Raw genomic sequence first — 20,511 nt, 5'->3', positions numbered from 1 at the left:
CTACAGGAAAGATGAAAATAAGATTGGAAGAGTGCAGAGAAAATTTACAAGGATGTTGCCAGGACTCGAGGACCTGAGTTATAGGGAAAGGTTGAATGTTAGGACTTTCTTCCCTGAAGCGTAAGGGAATGAGAGGAGGTTTGATAGGGTAAGTGCAAGCAGGCTTCTTCCACTGAAGTTGGCTGAGGTGATGGGTTAAAGGTGTGAAGTGACGTGTTTAACGGGAGATGAGGGGGAACTTCTTCACTCAGGGTGGTGAGAGTGTGGATCAAGCTGCCGGGGAAGTGGTGAATGCGGGTTCGATTTCAACATTTAAGAGAAATTTGGTTCGTTACGTGGCTGGGAGGTGCAGGTCGATGGGACTAGGCAAAGTTTGGCACAGATTTGATGGGCTGAAGTGGCTGTTTCTATGCTGCTGTGCTCTACGACTTTGTGAACATCCCGAGTGGTCAGCGTCTGGGTCAGGGTGTCCTGGGGAGGGACAGAAGGGAGGAGTCAACTTGGTGGACAAGACATTGATTGAGCAAGCAGGCTTGGAGAGGTTGTGTGGCCTCCCGACTCCTCTGCCACATATTCTATTGTTGAGCTTGCATTCCTGCAGGAGGCTAAAGAAATTCAGCATGTCCCCTTTGACCCTCACCGAGCTTGATCGATACACACAGAAAGCATCCAACCCAATGTGTCACGACGTGGTACGGCAACTGCGCCTTAGACAGCGGTGGAGCTGAACCGGATCACTGACGCTGTAACAGCGTCACGCTAACCACTACGCCACGGTACCACCCATCACTCGGATGCGTCAGGGTTTGGCACGGCCACACCTCTGCCCGTGATCATGGCAGACTGCAGAAGGGAGTTGTGGACACAGCTCAGAAACCAGACTCCCCTCCATGGACTCTGTCTACACTTCTCACTGCCTCAGTAAAGCTGCCAACGTAATCAAAGACCCTTTATATGCCCCAGGCAATCTCTCTCTCCCGTCAGGCAGAAGATAGAAAAGCCCAAAAACGTGTACCATCAGGCTCACGGACAGCTTCTGTCCCACTGTAATCAGACCCTTGAGCAGATTCCTAGTATGATTAGAGCAGGGATTCCCAACCTGGGGTCCTCAGACCCCTTGTTTTATGGTATTGGTCCATGGCATAAGAGAAGATTGGGAACCCCTGGATGAGATGGACTCAACCTCACAATCTGCCTCGTTATGGCCTTGCTCCTTATTGTCTACCTGCACTGCACTTTCTCTGTAACTGTTACACTTTATTCTGCATTCTGTTATTGTACCTCGTTCGACCTCACTGCCCTGTGGCATGGTCTGTTAATACGAGGGGGCGTAATTGTAAGTGAGTAGAGGAAAGTATGAGGTGGATGTCAGCTAGTAGTGAGGGTGTGGAATGCAAGGCCGGGGTGATGGTAGAAGCAGATACATTAGGGACATTTAAGAAGGACACGTGGATGGTAGAAAAATGGAGGTTATGTGGGAGTGAAGGGTTAGATTGATCTTGGAGTAGGTTAAAAGGTCAGCACAACATCATGAGCTGAAGGCCTATACAATGTTGAATTGTTGCGTGTTCTGCATGCTACCAGTGAAGCTTTTAGACCATAACACATCGTGGCACGTTTGGCCATTTGATCCATCGAGTCTGCTCCACCATTCCATCGTGTCTGATTTACTATCCCTCTCAACCCCATTCTCCTGCCTTCTCCCCGTAACCGCTGACACCCGGTCTTGCCAATTCAGTGTACCTCAGTGATAAATGAATCTGAATTCCCTTCCAGAGTAACAAGCCAGACAAGGAATGGCCGGTGAAGAGTCTGAGGGTCTACCTGGGTGTGAAGAAGAAACTCAAACCGCCGACGTGGTAAGGAGCATCCAGATGTGGCGGTCAGTGCCGCTCATTCACTCAAACAATGACCGTTCTGGTTCTAGGAACAGAGGGTTGCCTCTCTGACTGGAGGCCTGCGACTCGTGGCGTATTCAGGGGTCGGTGCTGGGTCGGTTGTTGTTTGTCTTCTATATCAATGATCTGGAATGTGTTTAACTGGATTAGCAAATTTGCGGAGGACACCAAGATCGGAGGTGTAGTGGACAGTGAGGGAAGCTATCGCGGCTTGCAGACGGATCTGCATCAGCTGGAAAAATGGCAGGTGGAATTTAATGCAGACAAGTGCAAGGTTTTGTAGGGGAAGTTTTACACAATGAATGGTAGGGCGTGGAGAAGTGTGGTAGACCAAGCGATCTGGGAACACAGGTGCATAAAGTAGATAGTCATAAAGAAAGCTTTTGGCACCTTGGCCTTCATTAATCAGTATATCGAGTACGGGAGTTGGGATGTTATGTTGAAGTTGTATAAGATGTTGGTGAGGCCTAATTTGGAGTATTATGTCCGACTTTGGTCGCCTACCTACAGGAAAGGTGTAAGCAAGGTTGAAAGACTACAGAGAAACTTTACAAGGATGTTGCGGGGTCTGGAGGACATCAGTAAAAAGGTTTGCACTGTATTCTTTAGAATGTAGAAGATTTGAGGGGAGGTTTGATAGCGGTGTACAAAATTATGAGGTGTATAGATAGGGTAAATGTAAGCAGACTTTTTTTCCACTGAAGTTGGTTGGGACTACAACTAGAGGTCATGTGTTAAGGGTGAAAGGTGAAAAGTTTTAAGGGGAACATGAGGGGAAATTTCTTCACTCAGAGGTTCGTGAGAGTGTGGAGTGAGCTGTCAGTACTAGAGGTGCATGTGAGCTCGATTTCAACATTTTAGAAAAATTTGGATAGTAGGGGTATGGAGGGCTATGGTCCCAGTGCAGGTCGTTGGGAGTAGGCAGTTTAAATGGTTTTGGTGTGTTCTACATGGGCCGAAGGACCTGTTTCTGTGCTATACTTCTCTAGGACTGAGAATTATGACACCATAAGACTTAGGAACAGAAATAGGCCATTCAGCTCATTGAGTCTGCTCTGCCATTCCATCATGGCTGATTTATTATCCCTCTCAACCCCATTCTCCCGCCTTCTCCCTGCAACCTAACAATAACCTATCACCCTCTACGTCAAATGTACCCAGTGACTTGGCCTCCACAGCTGTCTGTGGCAATGAATTCCACAGATTCACCACAATCTGGCTAAAGAAATTCCTCCTTATCCCCGTTAAAAAGGGGCATCCCTCTATTCTGAGACTGGTCCGAGACTCGCTGGACTCAGTGATGTGGACCATAGAGGTAGAGTAGAAAGCCGGTATCTTTGCCAGGCTTAGTGTCTAATGCCAGAGGGCATGCATTTAAAGTGAGGTAAAGGAGATGTGAGGGGCAAGTGTGTTTTTTCCCCACACAGAGTGCTGGGTGCCAGGAGTGTGCTGTTCGGGGGAGGCGGTGGAGGCAAACACTGTGGAAGTGTTCGAGCGGCTGTGAGTTTGTCTGTCTCTATGTGAAGGTTTTCACTGATTGTATTGTATCTCTTTGTTCTATTATGAATGCCTGCATTGGGAAAATCAGGTTGTAATGGATTTGTTGAATGCCTACAAGGTGGCTTTTTAGAGCAGTTTGTCATTGAGCCTACTAGGGGATCAGCTATACTGGACTGGGTGCTATGTAATGTGATTAGGGAGCTTAGAGTAAAGGAACCCTTAGGAGCCAGTGATCACAATATGATTGAGTTCAACTTGAAATTTGATAGGGAGAAAGTAAAGTCTGACGTGTCAGTATTTCAGTGGAGTAAGGGAAATTACAGTGGTATGAGAGAGGAGTTGGCCAAAGTAAATTGGAAGGAGCTGCTGGCAGGGATGACAGCAGAGCAGCAATGGTGAGAGTTTCTGGGGAAAATGAGGAAGGTGCAGAATAGATGCATTCTAAAAACAATGAAATATTCAAATGGCAAAATAGTACAGCCGTGGCGGACATGGGAAGTCAAAGATGATGTAAAAGCAAGAGAAGGGCATACAACAAAGCAAAAATAAGCAGGAAGGTAGAGGGTTGGGAAGCTTGTAAAAACCTACAGAGAGCAACTAACAGAATCATTAGGAGGGAAAAGATGGAATATGAAAGCAAGTTAGCAAACAATATCAACATGGATAGGTTGGAGGAGCAACACCTTGTATTCCATCTGGTTAGCCACCCACCTGCTGGCATGAACATCGATTTCTCGAACTTCTGGTAATGTCCCCTCTCCTTCAACATTCCCCAGTCCCATTTCCCTCTCTCACCTCTCCTTACCCTCCCACTCCCTTTATTCCATGGTCTTCTGTCCTCTCTTATCAGATTCCCCCTTCTCCAGCCCTGTACCTCTTTCACCGATCAACTTCCCAGCTCTTTACTTCACCCCTCCTCCTCCCAGTTTCACCTTGAGTTTCATCCTTCCCTTTCTTGCTGTGACTCCTCATCAATTTCTCCAGTCCCGATGAAGGGCCTCGGCCCGAAACGTCAACTGTACTCTTTTCCATAGATGCTGCCTGGCCTGCTGAGTTCCTCCAGCATTTTCTGTGTGTTGCTTGTATTTCTAGCATCTGCAGATTTTCTCTTGTTTGTCAAGGTGGATAGAAAAGCTTTTTCAAGTATATTAAAAAATAAGAGATGAGAGTTGATACAGGACCACGAGAAAATGAGGCTGGACAATAATAACAGGGGACAAGGAGATGGTGCAAGAACTAAATGAATATTTTGCGTCAGTCTTCACTGTGGAAGACACTAGCAGTGTGCCAGATGTTGAAGGGTGTGAGGGAAGAGAAGTGAGTGCAGTTACTATTACATGGGAGTATGTGCTCAAAGAACTGAAAGGCCAAAGGGCACATGTCATCTGGACCAGATGAAATACACCCTGGGGTTCTGAAAGAGGTAGCAGTAGAGATTGTGGAGGCATTAGAAATAATCTTTCAAAAATCAGAGGACTGGAAAATTGCAAATGTCTCTCCACTCTTTAAGAAAGGAGGGAGGCAGCAGAAAGGGAATTATAGACCAGTTACCCTGACCTCAGTGGTTGGGAAGGTGTTGGAGTCACCTGTTAAGAATGAAATTATGGAGTACCTGGTGACACAAGGCAAGATTAGATAAGTCAACATGGTTTCCTTAAGGGAAAATCTTGCTTGACGACCCTGTTGGAATTTTTTGAGCAGATTACACATAAAGGGGATGCTGTGGATGTTGTATATTTGGACTTTCAGAAGGCCTTTGACAAGGTGCCACACATGAGGCTGCTTACCAAGTTATGAGCCCATGGTGTTACAGGAAAGTTACTAACATGGTTAGAGCATTGGCTGATTGGTAGGAAGCAGCAAGTGGGAATGAAGGGATCCTTTTCTGTTTGGCTGCCAGTGACTAGTGGTGTTCCTCAGGGGTCGGTGTTGTGACCACTTCCTTTTATGCTGTATATCAATGATTTAGATGATGGAGTAGATGGTTTTGTTGCCAAGTTTGCAGATGATATGAAGATTGGTGGAGGGGTAGGTAGTGTTGGGGAAACAGGTAGGCTGCAGAAGGACTTAGACAGATTAGGAGAATGGGCAAGAGAGTGGCAAATGAAACAGCATTCATTTCAAGAGGTGCAGAATACAAGAGCAGGGATGTGATGCTGAGGCTTTATAAAGCACTGGTGAGGCCTCACCTTGAGTATTGTGAACAGTTTTGGGCTCATCATCTAAAAAAGATGAGCGGCATTGGAGAGGGTTCCGAGGATGATTTTGGGAATGAAAGGGTTATCATGCAAGGAAAGTTTGATGGCTTGATGGAATTTAGAAGGATGAGGGGGATCTCAATTAAACCTATGAAATGTTGAAAAGCCTAGATAGAGTACAGGTGGAAAGGATGTTTCCCATGGTGGGAGAGTCTAAGACGAGAGGGGACAGCCTCAGGATAGAGGGGCGTCCATTTAAAACAGCAATATGGAGACATCTCTCCAGCCAGAGGGTGGTGAATTTATGGGATTTGTTACCACAGGCCAGGTTGTTGGGTGTATTTAAAGTGGAGATTGATAGGTTCTTGATTGGCCATGCCATCAGAGATCACGGGGAAAAGGTCAGGGAGTGGGGCAGAGGAAGAGAATAAAGGATCAGACGTGATTGACTGGCGGAGCAGACTTCATGGACCAAAAGACCTAATTCTGCTCCTATGTCTTATAGTTTAAACTTATATAGAATATATTCAGAAAGGTTCTGGAAAAGAGCCAGTAACATCATGGAGGATCCCACTCTCCCTGCTCACAGACTGTTTGTCCCACTCCCATCAGGGAGGAGGTTACGTAGCATCCACACCAGGACCACCAGACTCAAAGACAGTCACTTTCCCCAAGCAGTGAGGTTGATCAACACCTCCACCCACTAACCCACCCCTCCACACCCCCAACCACCCACTCACCCACCCCTCCACACCCCCAACCACCCACTCACCCACCCCTCCACACCCCCAACCACCCACTCACCCACCCCTCCACACCCCCAACCACCCACTCACCCACCCCTCCACACCCCAACCACCCACTAACCCACCCCTCCACACTCCCAACCACCCACTCACCCACCCCTCCACACCACAACCACCCACTAACCCGCCCCTCCACACTCCCAACCACCCACTCACCCGCCCCTCCACACCCCCAACCACCCACTCACCCACCCCTCCACACCCCAACCACCCACTAACCCACCCCTCCACACTCCCAACCACCCACCCCTCCACACTCCCAACCACCCACTAACCCACCCCTCCACACTCCCAACCACCCACCCCTCCACACCCCCAACCACCCACTCACCCACCCCTCCACACCCCAACCACCCACTAACCCACCCCTCCACACTCCCAACCACCCACCCCTCCACACCTTCCAACTACCAGTATTGTATCACTTCCTGTCAGTCGCCTTATGTAGACACTCCTGTGCCTAGCAACACTTTGTGGACATACAATTTATGTATATACACTTTCTTACGAATTTATATATATTTTAATTATTATTGTGAGCTTTATCGTATTGTGTTGTTTCTTGTGCTTCATTGGATCCAGGGTGACAATGATTTTCTTTCTCTTTACACCTGTATACTGGAAATGACGTTGAACAATTTTGAATCTTGAAAAGTTTACTTTAAATTTTGAACAGGAGTGTGCAGGGACTGGAGAGAAATGGACTTTGTGTGGGGATTATTTAGTTGTGGGATTTAGTTTGGCAACACTGTGGGCCAGGGGCCTGTTTCTGTGCTGTGTTACATATTCTCTGCCAGAATCCTGAGCAGTGAGCAATCTGCCTTTTCATTTCCTGCAGCTGGGGATTCACCATCATTTATGAAAACAAGGAGAGGCACGAAAGGCAGCAGTGGTGAGTGACGGTCGTCAATGCCGGGGTGAGAGTGTTGTCGCAAAAGTGCAGAGGACGGCGTCACCGGGGCGAGGGGATTGGCACAGGGGCGAGGAGTTCAGCACCAGAGCGAGGGGATTGGCACAGGAGCGAGGAGTTCAACACCAGAGTGAGGGGATTGGCACAGGAGCGAGGAGTTCAACACCAGAGCGAGGGGATTGGCACAGGAGCGAGGAGTTCAACACCAGAGCGAGGGGATTGGCACAGGAGCGAGGAGTTCAACACCAGAGCGAGGGGATTGGCACAGGAGCGAGGAGTTCAACACCAGAGTGAGGGGATTGGCACAGGAGCGAGGAGTTCAACACCAGAGCGAGGGGATTGGCACAGGAGCGAGGAGTTCAACACCAGAGCGAGGGGATTGGCACAGGGCGAGGAGTTCAACACCAGAGCGAGGGGATTGGCACAGGGGCGAGGAATTCGGCACCAGAGCGAGGGGATTGGCACAGGAGCGAGGAGTTCAACACCAGAGTGAGGGGATTGGCACAGGAGCGAGGAGTTCAACACCAGAGTGAGGGGATTGGCACAGGAGCAAGGAATTCGGAACCAGAGCGAGGGGATTGGCACAGGGGCGAGGAATTCAACACCAGAGTGAGGGGATTGGCACAGGAGCGAGGAGTTCAACACCAGAGCGAGGGGATTGGCACAGGGGCGAGGAATTCAACACCAGAGTGAGGGGATTGGCACAGGAGCGAGGAATTCAACACCTGTGTGAGGGTTGTCGTCACTGGGACCGGGGGAAGGGGGTTCATTGCCAGGGCCGAGGAGGGAGCAGAGGACAATTTATTTAACCCCTCGGGCAGAATCCCATAGATCACACTCCCCATTTCAACCCCTACGCCAGACCTGAGTGATGGGACAGTCCAGAAGAAGCCTTTGTGTGTGACCCATTCCCGGGAGTGTGTAATGGGACAGTGTAGAGGGAGCTTCACTCTGTGTCTGATCCTGGGAGTGTGTGATGGGCCAGTGTAGAGGGAGTTTCACTCTGTGTCTGACCCCGGGAGTGTGTGGTGGGACAGTGTAGAGGGAGCTTCACTCTGTGTCTGACCCTGGGAGTGTGTGATGAGACAGTGTAGAGGGAGTTTCACTCTGTGTCTGACCCTGGGAGTTTGTGATGGGACAGTGTAGAGGGAGTTTCGCTCTGTGTCTGATCCCGGGAGTGTGTGATGGGCCAGTGTGAGGAAGCTTTACTCTGTGTCTGACCCTGGGAGTGTGTGATGGGCCAGTGTAGAGGGAGTTTCACTCTGTGTCTGACCCTGGGAGTGTGTGATGGGACAGTGTGAGGAAGCTTTACTCTGTGTCTGACCCTGGGAGTGTGTGATGGGACAGTGTGGAGGGAACTTCACTCTGTGTCTGACCCCGGGAGTTTGTGATGGGACAGTGTAGAGGGAGTTTCACTCTGTGTCTGACCCTTTTTTTAAATTACAAAATCCTTTATTACAAATATCGGTGCTATACAATATATACAAAACAGTGGCAAACACAATTACTTCACTTCAACTAGACAATAGACATTACACCAAAATGTTGCCATCTCTATCCACGATGGCATTTACACCCTGCGGAGCCCAACGGTCTCAAAACTCCTCTAACGTCGCTGTGGACTGCGCGTGTTCTTTTTCAATATTTACCCGGGCACGAACATACCCTCTAAACATTGCCAGGCAGTCTGCCTGGGGAGATCCTCCCGCCACCCGTTTCCAAGACCCTCGGATGGCGGATTTCGCCAGCCCCAGGAGCAAGTTGACTAGGACATCCTCATCCCTCCATGCCCCCTTCCTTACTGGATGACCATATATAAATAGGGTGGGGCTAAAATGCAGCCAGAAGACGAGAAGCAGCCCACGCAAATACGCAAAAAGAGGCTGCAGCCTCGCACACTCCATGTACATGTGATACACGGTCTCCTCCAGCCCGCAGAAGTGGCATGCGGGTGGGAGATCCATGTACAAACTAAAAAACTTATTGCAGGGCACCGCTCTATGCAGCACCCTCCAGCCGAGATCCCCCAGGTGCTTGGGAAGAACCCCCTTATAAAGGGAGATTCAATCTGTGTCTGACCCTGGGAGTGTGTGATGGGATGGTGTAGAGGGAGTTTCACTCTGTGTCTGACCCTGGGAGTGTGTGATGGGACGGTGTAGAGGGAGTTTCACTCTGTGTCTGACCCTGGGAGTGTGTGATGGGACAGTGTAGAGGGAGTTTCAGTCTGTGTCTGACCCTGGGAGTTTGCGATGGGACAGTGTAGAGGGAGTTTCAGTCTGTGTCTGACCCCGGGAGTGTGTGATGGGACGGTGTAGATGGAGTTTCACTCTGTGTCTGATCCCGGGAGTGTGTGATGGGACGGTGTAGATGGAGTTTCACTCTGTGTCTGATCCCGGGAGTGTGTGATGGGACAGTGTAGAGGGAGTTTCACTCTGTGTCTGATCCCGGGAGTGTGTGATGGGACAGTGTAGAGGGAGTTTCACTCTGTGTCTGATCCTGGGAGTGTGTGATGGGACAGTGTAGAGGGAGTTTCACTCTGTGTCTGACCCCGGGAGTGTGTGATGGGACAGTGTAGAGGGAGTTTCACTCTGTGTCTGACCCCGGGAGTGTGTGATGGGACAGTGTAGAGGGAGTTTCACTCTGTGTCTGAACCTGGGAGTGTGTGATGGGACAGTGTAGAGGGAGTTTCACTCTGTGTCTGACCCCGGGAGTGTGTGAATAGACGGTGTAGAGGGAGTTTCACTCTGTGTCTGACCCCGGGAGTGTGTGATGGGACGGTGTAGAGGGAGTTTCACTCTGTGTCTGACCCCGGGAGTGTGTGAATAGACGGTGTAGAGGGAGTTTCACTCTGTGTCTGACCCCGGGAGTGTGTGATGGGATGGTGTAGATGGAGTTTCACTCTGTTTCTGACCCTGGGAGTGTGTGATGGGACAGTGTAGAGGGAGTTTCACTCTGTGTCTGACCCCGGGAGTGTGTGATGGGACAGTGTAGAGGGAGTTTCACTCTGTGTCTGACCCCGGGAGTGTGTGAATAGACGGTGTAGAGGGAGTTTCACTCTGTATCTGACCCCGGGAGTGTGTGATGGGACGGTGTAGAGGGAGTTTCACTCTGTGTCTGACCCCGGGAGTGTGTGATGGGACGGTGTAGATGGAGTTTCACTCTGTTTCTGACCCTGGGAGTGTGTGATGGGACAGTGTGGAGTGAGTTTCACTCTGTTTCTGACCCTGGGAGTGTGTGATGGGACAGTGTAGAGGGAGTTTCACTCTGTGTCTGACCCCAGGAGTGTGTGATGGGACAGTGTAGAGGGAGTTTCACTCTGTGTCTGACCCCGGGAGTGTGTGAATAGACGGTGTAGAGGGAGTTTCACTCTGTGTCTGATCCCGGGAGTGTGTGATTGGACGGTGTAGATGGAGTTTCACTCTGTGTCTGACCCCGGGCGTGTGTGATGGGACAGTGTGGAGGGAGTTTCACTCTGTGTCTGACCCCGGGAGTGTGTGATGGGACAGTGTGTTGGACCCTCAGGATGTTACTGTGGTGTATTTCAGGTATCTATGCTGTGACACACAGATGGAACAACGGGAGTGGCTAGCTACCTTCCTGTATGTGCAGGTAACAATTTTTTTGCTCTCTTTTTGAAATAGTGACTTATTGTAATTTATAGTTTTCATTAGCATGTGTTGCAATGTACTGCTGCTGCAAAGCAACAAATTTCATGACGTGCCGGTGATATTAAACCTGGTTGTGATTCTGGATTCTTCCTTCCTCTAATTAAATCACTACCGCCTCCTGCTTCGCATCCCAGGATCTCGCCAGAGCTTCCCTCAGCCCACAATCCAATATCGTCTAAAAGAAAGTTGAAACTGTCTGGCCATCACTGACACATTCCTGCCCCCCAGGACCCTCCCCATCTGCCCTCTCCACCTCCCTTACTTGCTTGCACGCTCCACCTTCCTCTCCCATCAGACTGTGCCACCTACAGCCCTTGGCCACCTCCATCTATGACCAAAGACTGGCAAATGTCTACAGATGTACTGTGGAGGGAATTCTGACCAATGTCATCACCGTCTGGTATGTAGGGACCTCTGCACAGGATCGGAAAAAGCCGCAGAGGTTTACCGACTCGGCCGGCTTCATCATAGGTGCTGGCCTCCTCACGTTTGAGGACAATCACAAAAAAATAGCCCAAATCCCTGAGTGGCATGGATTGTAGAGCAATGGAAATAGAATGTTGTCCTGGTCCAGCTTGTTCTTCCACCGAGCAAACACTGGGGGGCAGCAGTGAGCAAACCCCCAAAGGATGGCAGCAACAGGAGGGGCCATCACTCCGGATTTCAGTGTGCCTGTGCTTTCTCCCATACTGCCTCCAGTATCTCCTCCCCAGCAGCAACTGGGACAACACAGCCCCCCCGCCACTGGTCCTGCCAGACTAGTGTTATGTCAGCAATGTCCAGCAGCGTCTTGCGATCACATTAAAAATGTCCAAGACAACCCTTCACACCATTTATTGGATCGTGCACTGCCTTGACAGGGACATAAGAAGCTGAAGAGAGAAGGGAACTCTGCCCAGTACATCAAGGGCACATCGCTCCCTACCTTCAGTTCTATCTACAGAGGCAACATCCATCAACAAAGATCCCCACGCCATCTTCCCCTAGCTACCAAAGGGCCGGAGGTACAGAAGCCTGAAGTCCTACACCATCAGGGTTAAGAACAGCTTCTTCTCTCCAACCACAGGGTTCTTGGACGAACTGGCAGAATCTTAATCACTATAGTTCGGTATTGATCGCTTTGCACAACTGTGGACTTTGTTCCAGTTGTGCTCTTTCTTATAAAATTGTCTCTGATTTATCGATTTATGCTTTTGGGGATGTCAGAACCAGATTTATTGTCACTTACATAGCATGAAATTTGTTTTTTGGCCGCTGTATATAAAATCACTACGTTACAAAAATAAATAATCCAAGCCACAAAGGAATAGCGAGACGGTGTTCACGGGTTCTTGGGCCATTCAGAAATCCAATTGCGGAGAGGGAGAAGCTGTTCCTGAAACCTCGAGTGTGTGCTCAGGCTCCTCAACCTCTGCCCTGGTGGTAGCAATGAGTAGAGGGCATGTCCTGGGTGATGGGGCCCTTAATGCTGGATGCCTCCATCATGTGCTCTGTGCACTACTGCACCTGAGCATCTGACAGTGAACTTGACTTTGACATTGACCTTGACACTTTCTCAGTAGAACCTTTCAAATTATCTGTCAGTGATCTGGATGACGTAGTGGATGGCTTTGTGCCCGAGTTTGCAAAAAGACTTGAAGGTAAGTCGAGGAGCTGGTAGTGTTGAGGAAGCAGGGAGCTTGCAGGAAGACTTGGACAGGTTACAAGAGTGGGTAAAGAAGTGGCAGACGGGGTATAGTCACAAGGAGGTACTGCAGATGCTGGAAACACACGCAATCTGCTGGAGGGGCTCAGCCGGTCAGGCAGCATCTATTGATGGAGTATAGTGTAGGGATGTGTATGGTCATGCACTTCGGGAGAAGGGATAAGGGCATGGACTGTTTTCTGAATGGGGAGCAAATTCAGACAGTGGAGGTGCAAAGAGACTTGGGAGTACTAGTGCAGGATCCCATAGGATATAGGAGCAGATTTAGACTATTTGGCTCATCAAGTCTGCCCCACCAAACCATCATGGCTAATTTATTATCCTTCCCAAACCCATTCAAGTGCCTTCTTCCCAAACCTTTGCTGTCCATATGAATCAAGAGCCTATTAACCTCCACTTAAAAATACACCCAACGACTTGGCCTCTAAAGCTGTCTGCCAGAATGAATTCCACAGATTCACCACCATCTGGCCAAAGAAATTCCTCCTGAACTCTGTTCTAAATTGACATCCTTCTATCCTGAGGTTAGAAGCCTTCTGCTCCTAGACTCCCCCACTATAGGAAACATCCTCCCCACATCCACTCTATCTGTGTCCTCTGGTCCAAGACTCCCCCACTATAGGAAACATCCTCTCCACATCCACTCTATCTGTGTCCTCTGGTCCGAGACTCCCCCACTATAGGAAACATCCTCTCCACATCCACTCTATCTGTGTCCTCTGGTCCGAGACTCCCCCACTATAGGAAACATCCTCTCCACATCCACTCTATCTGTTCCCTCTGGTCCTAGACTCTCCCACAATAGGAAACATCCTCTCCACATCCACTCTATTTCCAATGTTCAATAGGTTTCAATGAGATTTTCCCCTCATTTTTCTAAACTGCAGTGAGTACAGGGCCAGAGTCATCAATTTTTTAAAGAAAATAAGCTTTATTCGTAATAAAATAATATTTACAAGACTAAGCCATTCCTTGCATTTTCATTCTTTACATACGTGGTCAAAGCTTTATGTACTACTCTATTGCATTTCTACACATCAATAACACTGTTGCCACTCGTGACCCCTCTGGGGTGGTATATTACTGTAGTAATTGAGGGGCTTCCTCCTCCAACCTAACCCCTCCCTCTCCAGAAGGAGAAGAACCCTATATGGTGGTCCTTTCCCTCTGAGCCATCAATTCAAGTTCAAGTTCAATTGTCTTTCAACCATACCTGAACACAGCCAAACAAAACAGTGTTACTCTGGGGCAAAGGAGCAAAACGTAGCACCAACAGTCACACACAGCGCAAAGCATGTAGAGCAAAGATGTTAGTCTTGACACGTTGTCAAAACGGTACTGTGCACCCTAGCTACAGGTATATATGTGCCTAAGACTTTTGCACAGTACTGTGTGCTGTAAGATAGCGATATTAACATACTATCACTCAAAAAAAATAGTCCAAGTCACTGAGTCCATGGATGTTGTCAGCAAGAAGAAACCCGCAGCAGTTTGCAGTCGAATACAATCCAGCTGGTCTTCCAGTGAGTGAACACTGTCACACTGCCTTGTCCATAAGTCACACGCTAACCCTTTCATTCCTGGGATAATTTGCATGAGCCTTCTCTGGATCCTCTCCCAACACCGTCACGTCCTTTCTTAGATAAGTGGCCGAAAAAATTCCCTAAAATTTAACTTGCAGGTTGAATGTCTGAGGAAGGCGAGTGTGTCGTAATGATTCCTCCATTTCTCTCCTCAGCACAACGGCATTATCTGGCCCTCGAACTCGCTGAGTCCCTGGAGCGCCCGCCAGCCCTCGGAATCCCGGCTTGGAAACGTCTCCCTGATCCCGCTACGGGGCAGCGCCAACGAGATGAGGAATAGCGTGGCAGCTTTTGCTGCTGACCCACTGTCTGTGAGTTTCCTTTCACCCGGACCCGTGCGTCACCAGTAAGGGCGACCCCCATCAGTCCCTGTACTGCAGAACACCTACCCTTCTCAACGCAACTAGCCCACCAGTACTGGCTGTCCTTCCGTCTGCAGGGGAGATCTGAGCTCTGAACTGTAACAGTTCACCTATTGTCTAATTAAAGCACCGACATGGCTCAGAGAAGATTAGTTTTATTTGCACAGGTGCGTCAGTAGAGGTTCTTCAGCCCAGAACATTGTGCTGACTTTTTAAACCTACCCTAAGATCAATCCAACTCCTCCACGGTCAAAGTCACTTGGGTCACATTTCGTCCCCATTCTGATGTTTGGTCTGAACAACAACTGAACCTCTTGACCCACGTCTGCATTGAGTTGCTGCCACATGATTGACTGATTAGGTATTTACATTAACGAGCAGGTGTACCTAATAAAGTGACACTGAGTGTAGACCTGAACAGCGCAGTACAGGCCCTTCAGCCCGCAATGTACTGCCATCCCATTAATCTGCTCCAAGATCAATATAGCCCTTGCCTCACACACATACCTCCAGTTCTCCTTCACCCATGTGCCAATTTAAGATTCTCTTAAATGTCCCTACTAGAACATAGACCATTAATGCACAGTGTAGGGCTTTTGGCCCGAGATGTTGTGCTGACCTTTTAACCTACTCCAAGATCAATTTAACTCTTTCCTCCTACATAACCCTCCATTTATCTATCATCCTCATATATTGAAACACAATGAAATGCAATGTTTGTGTCAGCGACAGGCAGAGTCTGAGGATGTTCTGGGGGCAGCCTACAAGTATTGCCGTGCTTCTGATGCTGATATAGCATGCCCACAACTTCTCTATATCATATGTGCCCTGTCGCATGACATGGGCGATCATGGTGACCGTTATCGTTTTTGGCAATTTTTTTTTACAGAAGTGGTTTGCCATTGCCGCCTTATGGGCAATGCGTTTACAAGATGGTGACCCTAGTCATTATCAGTACTCTTCAGGGATTGTCTGCCTGGGGTCAGTGGTCACATCACCAGGACTTGTGATCTGCACCGGTTGCTCATACGACCATCCACCACCTGCTCCCGTGGCTTCGCATGACACTGACTGAGAGGCTAAGCAGGTGCTACACCTTGCCCAAGGGTGACCTGCAGGCTAGCGGAGGGAAGGAGCACCTTACACCTCCTTTGGTGGAGATGTATCTCCACCCCACCACCCAGCTTCTGTGTATATGCCCCTCTTAATCTTATAAACCTCTATCCTATCTCCCCTCAGCCTCTGCCACTCCTTGGCAGGGGTCCAGCAAAGAGTGTCCTCAATCACACAAAGTCTCAACACAAGGGAGAGCAGGAGAGCTTCCTCACTCCCTCATCCAGGCAGGGGCAACTCTGACTCCCTACCAAGCAGAGGTGGGCGGGGAGAGGGAAGCAGTCAAGAGGCTACGGAGATGTCGGGTGGGGGAAGATGCAGGTGATACCAGCTGGTCCCAGATGATTTTTGTGAACAATTGTCTTCCAGATCTTTAAGAAGGTATGAAATCTCGGCCCTAGCTGAAGGTGAGGACAGAATGTGGCCTATCCCTGACCCTTGTCCCAGTGCACTGCTTGTTTTAACCTGTGCTAACACTTCTTAATAATTAACCTCAACCCATCTTTGCCACCCTCAGTAACTGAGGCTCCACAACTCTCTGATAACTGCATTGGCCTTCATCAATTGTGAGACTGAGTTTAGGAGCTAAGAGGTAATGTTGCAGCTGTATAGGACCCTGGTCAGACCCCACTTGGAGTACTGTGCTCAATTCTGGTCGCCTCACTATAGGAAGGATGTGGAAGCCATAGAGAGGGTGCAGAGGAGATTTACAAGGACGTTCCCTGGATTGGGAAGCATGCCTTATGAGAATAAGTTGAGTGAACTCGGCCTTTTCTCCTTGGAGCGACGAAGGACTGGAAGTGACCGGATAGAGGTGTACAGGATAATGAGAGGCATTGATCGTGTGAATAGTCAGAGGCTTTTCCCCAGGGCTGAAATGGCTAGCACGAGAGGGCATAGTTTTAAGGTGCTTGGAAGTAGGTACAGAGGAGATGTCAGGGGCAGAGAGTGGTGAGTGTGTGGAATGGGCTGCGGATACGATAGGGTCTTTTAAGAGACTCCTGGATGGCTACATGGAGCTAGAAAAATAGAGAGTTATGGGTAAAGCCTAGGTAGGTGTAAAGTAAGGACACGTTCAGCACAGCTTTGTGGGCCGAAGGGCCTGTGTTGTGCTGTCGGTTTTCTTTGTTCCTATGAACACCATTCTTGTTCAGTGTTTTTATTACAGCGCACACATGAACAGAGACTTTAGTAAGTTCTGGAGATTTCGGTGGGACTTTAGCTGTTACCCTTGGGTTCTTTTTCACCTCCTTCAGCATTGCACGTTGTGCTCTTGTTGTGATCTCTGCAGGATGTCCACTCCTCGAGAGAGTAGCAACAGTACCGAATTTCCTCCATTTACAGACAATTTCTCTTACTGTGGACTGATGAACACTCAGGTCTTTAGAAATGTTTTTGTAGCCTTTTCCAGCTTCATGCATCTCTACAATTCTTCTTCTAAGGTCCTCTGAAAGTTGTTTTGATCAAGGCATGGTGTACATAAAGAGATCTTTCTTGAGAAGCACAGGCTCTGTCGGTAACTTGACTTGATGTGGCTTTTTTAAAGGGCAGGGCGCCTCTACAACCCACACCTCCGATCTCATCTCATTGATTGGAATACCCTACTCCAAGTAGCTTTTGTATAAGGCATTACCTCAGAGGACACACTTTTTTGAATCTAGACTGTGATTGTTTAAATGGTGTTATCAGTAATGAAGAGAAGTAGTACAATTGTTCATGTTATTAGTTTAGGCAGATTGTGTTTGTCTATTATTGTGACTAGATGAAGATCAGACCACATTTTATGAGTAATTGATGCAGAAAACTGGGTAATTGCAAAGAGTTCACGAACTTTTTCTTGCAACTGTAAGTCCTCCCAAATTACAATGCCGCACACTTGCCTGCATTAAATTCTGCCTGTGATGTGTTTTATTGCTAATCTTAACCTTGGTTAGATCATTGGGATCCTCCACGAGTCGTCCCTGACTATGAAAGAAATCTATCAGACGTTTGGGTGGTCTGGACCCTAATGATGTAAGCACCAGAGATTCTGCAGATGCTGGAAATCCAGAGCAACACACACTAAATGCTGGAGGAACTCGGCAGATCAAGCAGCATCTGTGGAAGTGAATGAATGGTTGATGTTTTGGGCTGAGGCCTCTCAGGACTGGAGAGGAAAGGGAAAGATGTCATAATGTGTGGGGGGCGGGGGAAGGAAGACAAGCTAATAGGTGATAGGTGAGGCCAGGTGGATGGAAGTGTAAGAAGCTGGGAGGAAAAAGCAAAGATATGGAGAAGGAATTTGATAAGAGAGGAGAGTGGACCATGGGAGAAAGGGAAGGAGGAAGGGCCATCAGGGGGAGGTGTGGAGAAAAGAGGAGGCCAGAGTGGGGAATAGAAGAAGAGGGAGCAGGAGGGGGAAATGACTGGAAGGAGAAATCAATGTTCATCCCATCAGATTGGAAGCTACATAGGTGGAGTATGGGGTGTTGCTCCTCCACCCAGAGAGTGGCTTCATTGTGGCAGAAGAGCAGCCAAGACTAGCGTATAACACAAGCTATCTGTGTGTTCTACGGGCCCCAGGACCGGCGTATAACACAAGCTATCTGTGTGTTCTACAGGCCCCATGTCTGACATATAACACAAGCTATATCTGTGTTCTAAGGGCCTCAGTACTGAAATATAACACAAGCTATCTGTGTGTTCTAGGGGCCCCATGTCTGGCATATAACACAAGCTGTCTGTGTGTTCTAGGGGCCCCATGTCTGGCATATAACACAAGCTGTCTGTGTGTTCTAGGGGCCTCAGGACTGGCATATAACACAAGCTGTCTGTGTTCTAGGGGCCTCAGGACTGGCATATAACACAAGCTGTCTGTGTGTTCTAGGGGCCCCAGGACTGGCATATAACACAAGCTGTCTGTGTGTTCTAGGGGCCCCAGGACTGGCATATAACACAAGCTGTCTGTGTGTTCTAGGGGCCCCATGTCTGGCATATAACACAAGCTGTCTGTGTGTTCTAGGGGCCCCAGGACTCTGGATCCGGAGTGGCTGAACAGAAAGAAAGAGGCAGCCTGCTGCGGAGTGAGCGTGAATAAATGGAAGTTGGAGGTGGGCGACACTGGTGCTCTGAAATGCCATGGAACTGACACTAGAGACAAGGAGGAGACTCTGGATTGTGCAGCTGTCAAGAAGGAGAAAGAGCCTCACTATTTAAAGTTCAGAAAACATTGTGTAAAACTGTTGTAGCATAGACAAATGCGATCTGTACATATTTGTGATTTCTCCGTCCTCTGGACACGCTTAAAATTAGTTTATTTAATTCAGTCCTGACTTCAAATGTGCCATTGTGAAGTGGTTGGGAAAAGATGTGAATAGATGTGGCAGAAATCAAGCTGGTTTTGCCTCTTGCCTCTTTTTATTTAATTATTTCATTCATTTTGCGATTCTGCACGGATGACCCTTCTGACCCTTCAAGTCTCTCCGCCCAGCAATCCCTGACAATCCCCGATTAACCCTAACCAAATCACGGGACAATTTACAAAGACCAAATAACCTAACAACTGTCACGTCTTTGGACTGTGGGAGGAAACCGGAGCACCCGGAGGAAACACACACGTTCCATTGGGAGGCAGGGGGTGTACAGAGATTCCTTACGGGGATTGAACTCCGAACTGCTGCGCTACCGTGGGCTGTCGTGTGCGCGCGCATTGAAGTGCGTTTGCTGGGTGTTTGTGAATTGGATGCCAGACTGGTGGCAGTGGAATTGAAGCCTCTGCTGGCGATTAGAACTACGGTGAAGTCTCCCAGCGGAGGGAGGAGGATCTCTGCCGTTACCAGAGGGAGACGTGCACTTCTCTGCAGCCCCATTTTACACTTACAATGACGAGCAGGCCGGATCATCTCCTAGAAATTTATACAGGGATCAGGTGAGGCCACTTACTCCTTAAACATAACTGGAATTAGTGAGTTCTGGTTGACCTGTGACTAAACCTGTACACCCATAGAACGTGGAGAGTACAGCACAGGATGAGACCATTCAGCCCACAATGTGCTGAACTAGTCCCGTCAGAATCACATAATCCACATCCCTCCATTTTAAAATGTAGAACACAGCACAGGCTGTTCGGCCCACAATGTTGTGCCAACCTTCTAGCCTACTCCAAGATCAACCTAATCCTTCCCCTTGACAAAGCCCTCCATTTTTCTTTCATTCATGTGCCTACCTAAGAGTTTCTTAAATGCCCCTAACCCAGGGGTTCCCAGCCTTTTTTATGCCATGGACCCTTACCATTAACCGAGGGGTCTGTGGACCCCGGGTCGGGGGCCCCTGCTCTATTGTAACTGCCTCTGTCACTACCCACCACTCACTGTGTAAAGAGTATACCTTTCCTGTATATTCATATGCCTCTTAACTGCCTATATCTGCTTCCACCAATGTTCAAAATACATTTATTACCTGAATATGTATATGATATTTAACCTTGAGATACGTCTCCTTACAGGCAGCCACAAAACAGAGAAACCCAATAGAACCCATTAAAAAGGTCCATCAAACACAAAATGAACAGGAAAGGGGAAAAAACTAATTGTGCAAACAATAAAAGTAAGCCAATAACCTTCAGAACTGAAGGTCACTACAGTGGGTCCACAGCCACGAAGCCTGTCACTTGCAGGCCATGGCCTCAGTTCATCGCAGAGATGAGTAAGCCTTGCAGAGCAGCAAGCTGAACTGGCCCCTCCATCCCGACCTTCTCAATCTGGCCTGGTGGTTCAACTGGCCAAGCCTC

General features: G+C 48.7%; 1 protein-coding gene across 5 annotated transcripts in view; it reads left to right on the top strand.

Moving 5' to 3' along the window:
- LOC140727089 (arf-GAP with Rho-GAP domain, ANK repeat and PH domain-containing protein 1-like) overlaps window positions 1-19,115 on the top strand; it is a 287,466-nt gene extending 268,351 nt beyond the window's left edge. For 4 of the 5 annotated variants that reach the window (XM_073044336.1, XM_073044337.1, XM_073044339.1 and 1 more), the window contains 5 exons: window positions 1,777-1,859; window positions 7,241-7,294; window positions 10,858-10,921; window positions 14,424-14,579; window positions 18,745-19,115. In XM_073044336.1, coding sequence (XP_072900437.1) covers window positions 1,777-1,859; window positions 7,241-7,294; window positions 10,858-10,921; window positions 14,424-14,579; window positions 18,745-18,819 — 432 coding nt within the window. In that variant the 3' untranslated portion in view covers window positions 18,820-19,115. Of the gene's footprint in view, window positions 1-1,776; window positions 1,860-7,240; window positions 7,295-10,857; window positions 10,922-14,423; window positions 14,580-16,112; window positions 16,151-18,744 lie in introns of all 5 variants that reach the window. The other variant, XM_073044338.1, reaches the window with a different exon arrangement.
- Window positions 19,116-20,511: the final 1,396 nt, after the last annotated feature.

This window comes from Hemitrygon akajei, chromosome 4, assembly GCF_048418815.1.
Source record: "Hemitrygon akajei chromosome 4, sHemAka1.3, whole genome shotgun sequence".
NCBI lineage: Eukaryota > Metazoa > Chordata > Chondrichthyes > Myliobatiformes > Dasyatidae > Hemitrygon > Hemitrygon akajei.
This window is presented reverse-complemented; position numbering and strand designations above follow the sequence as displayed.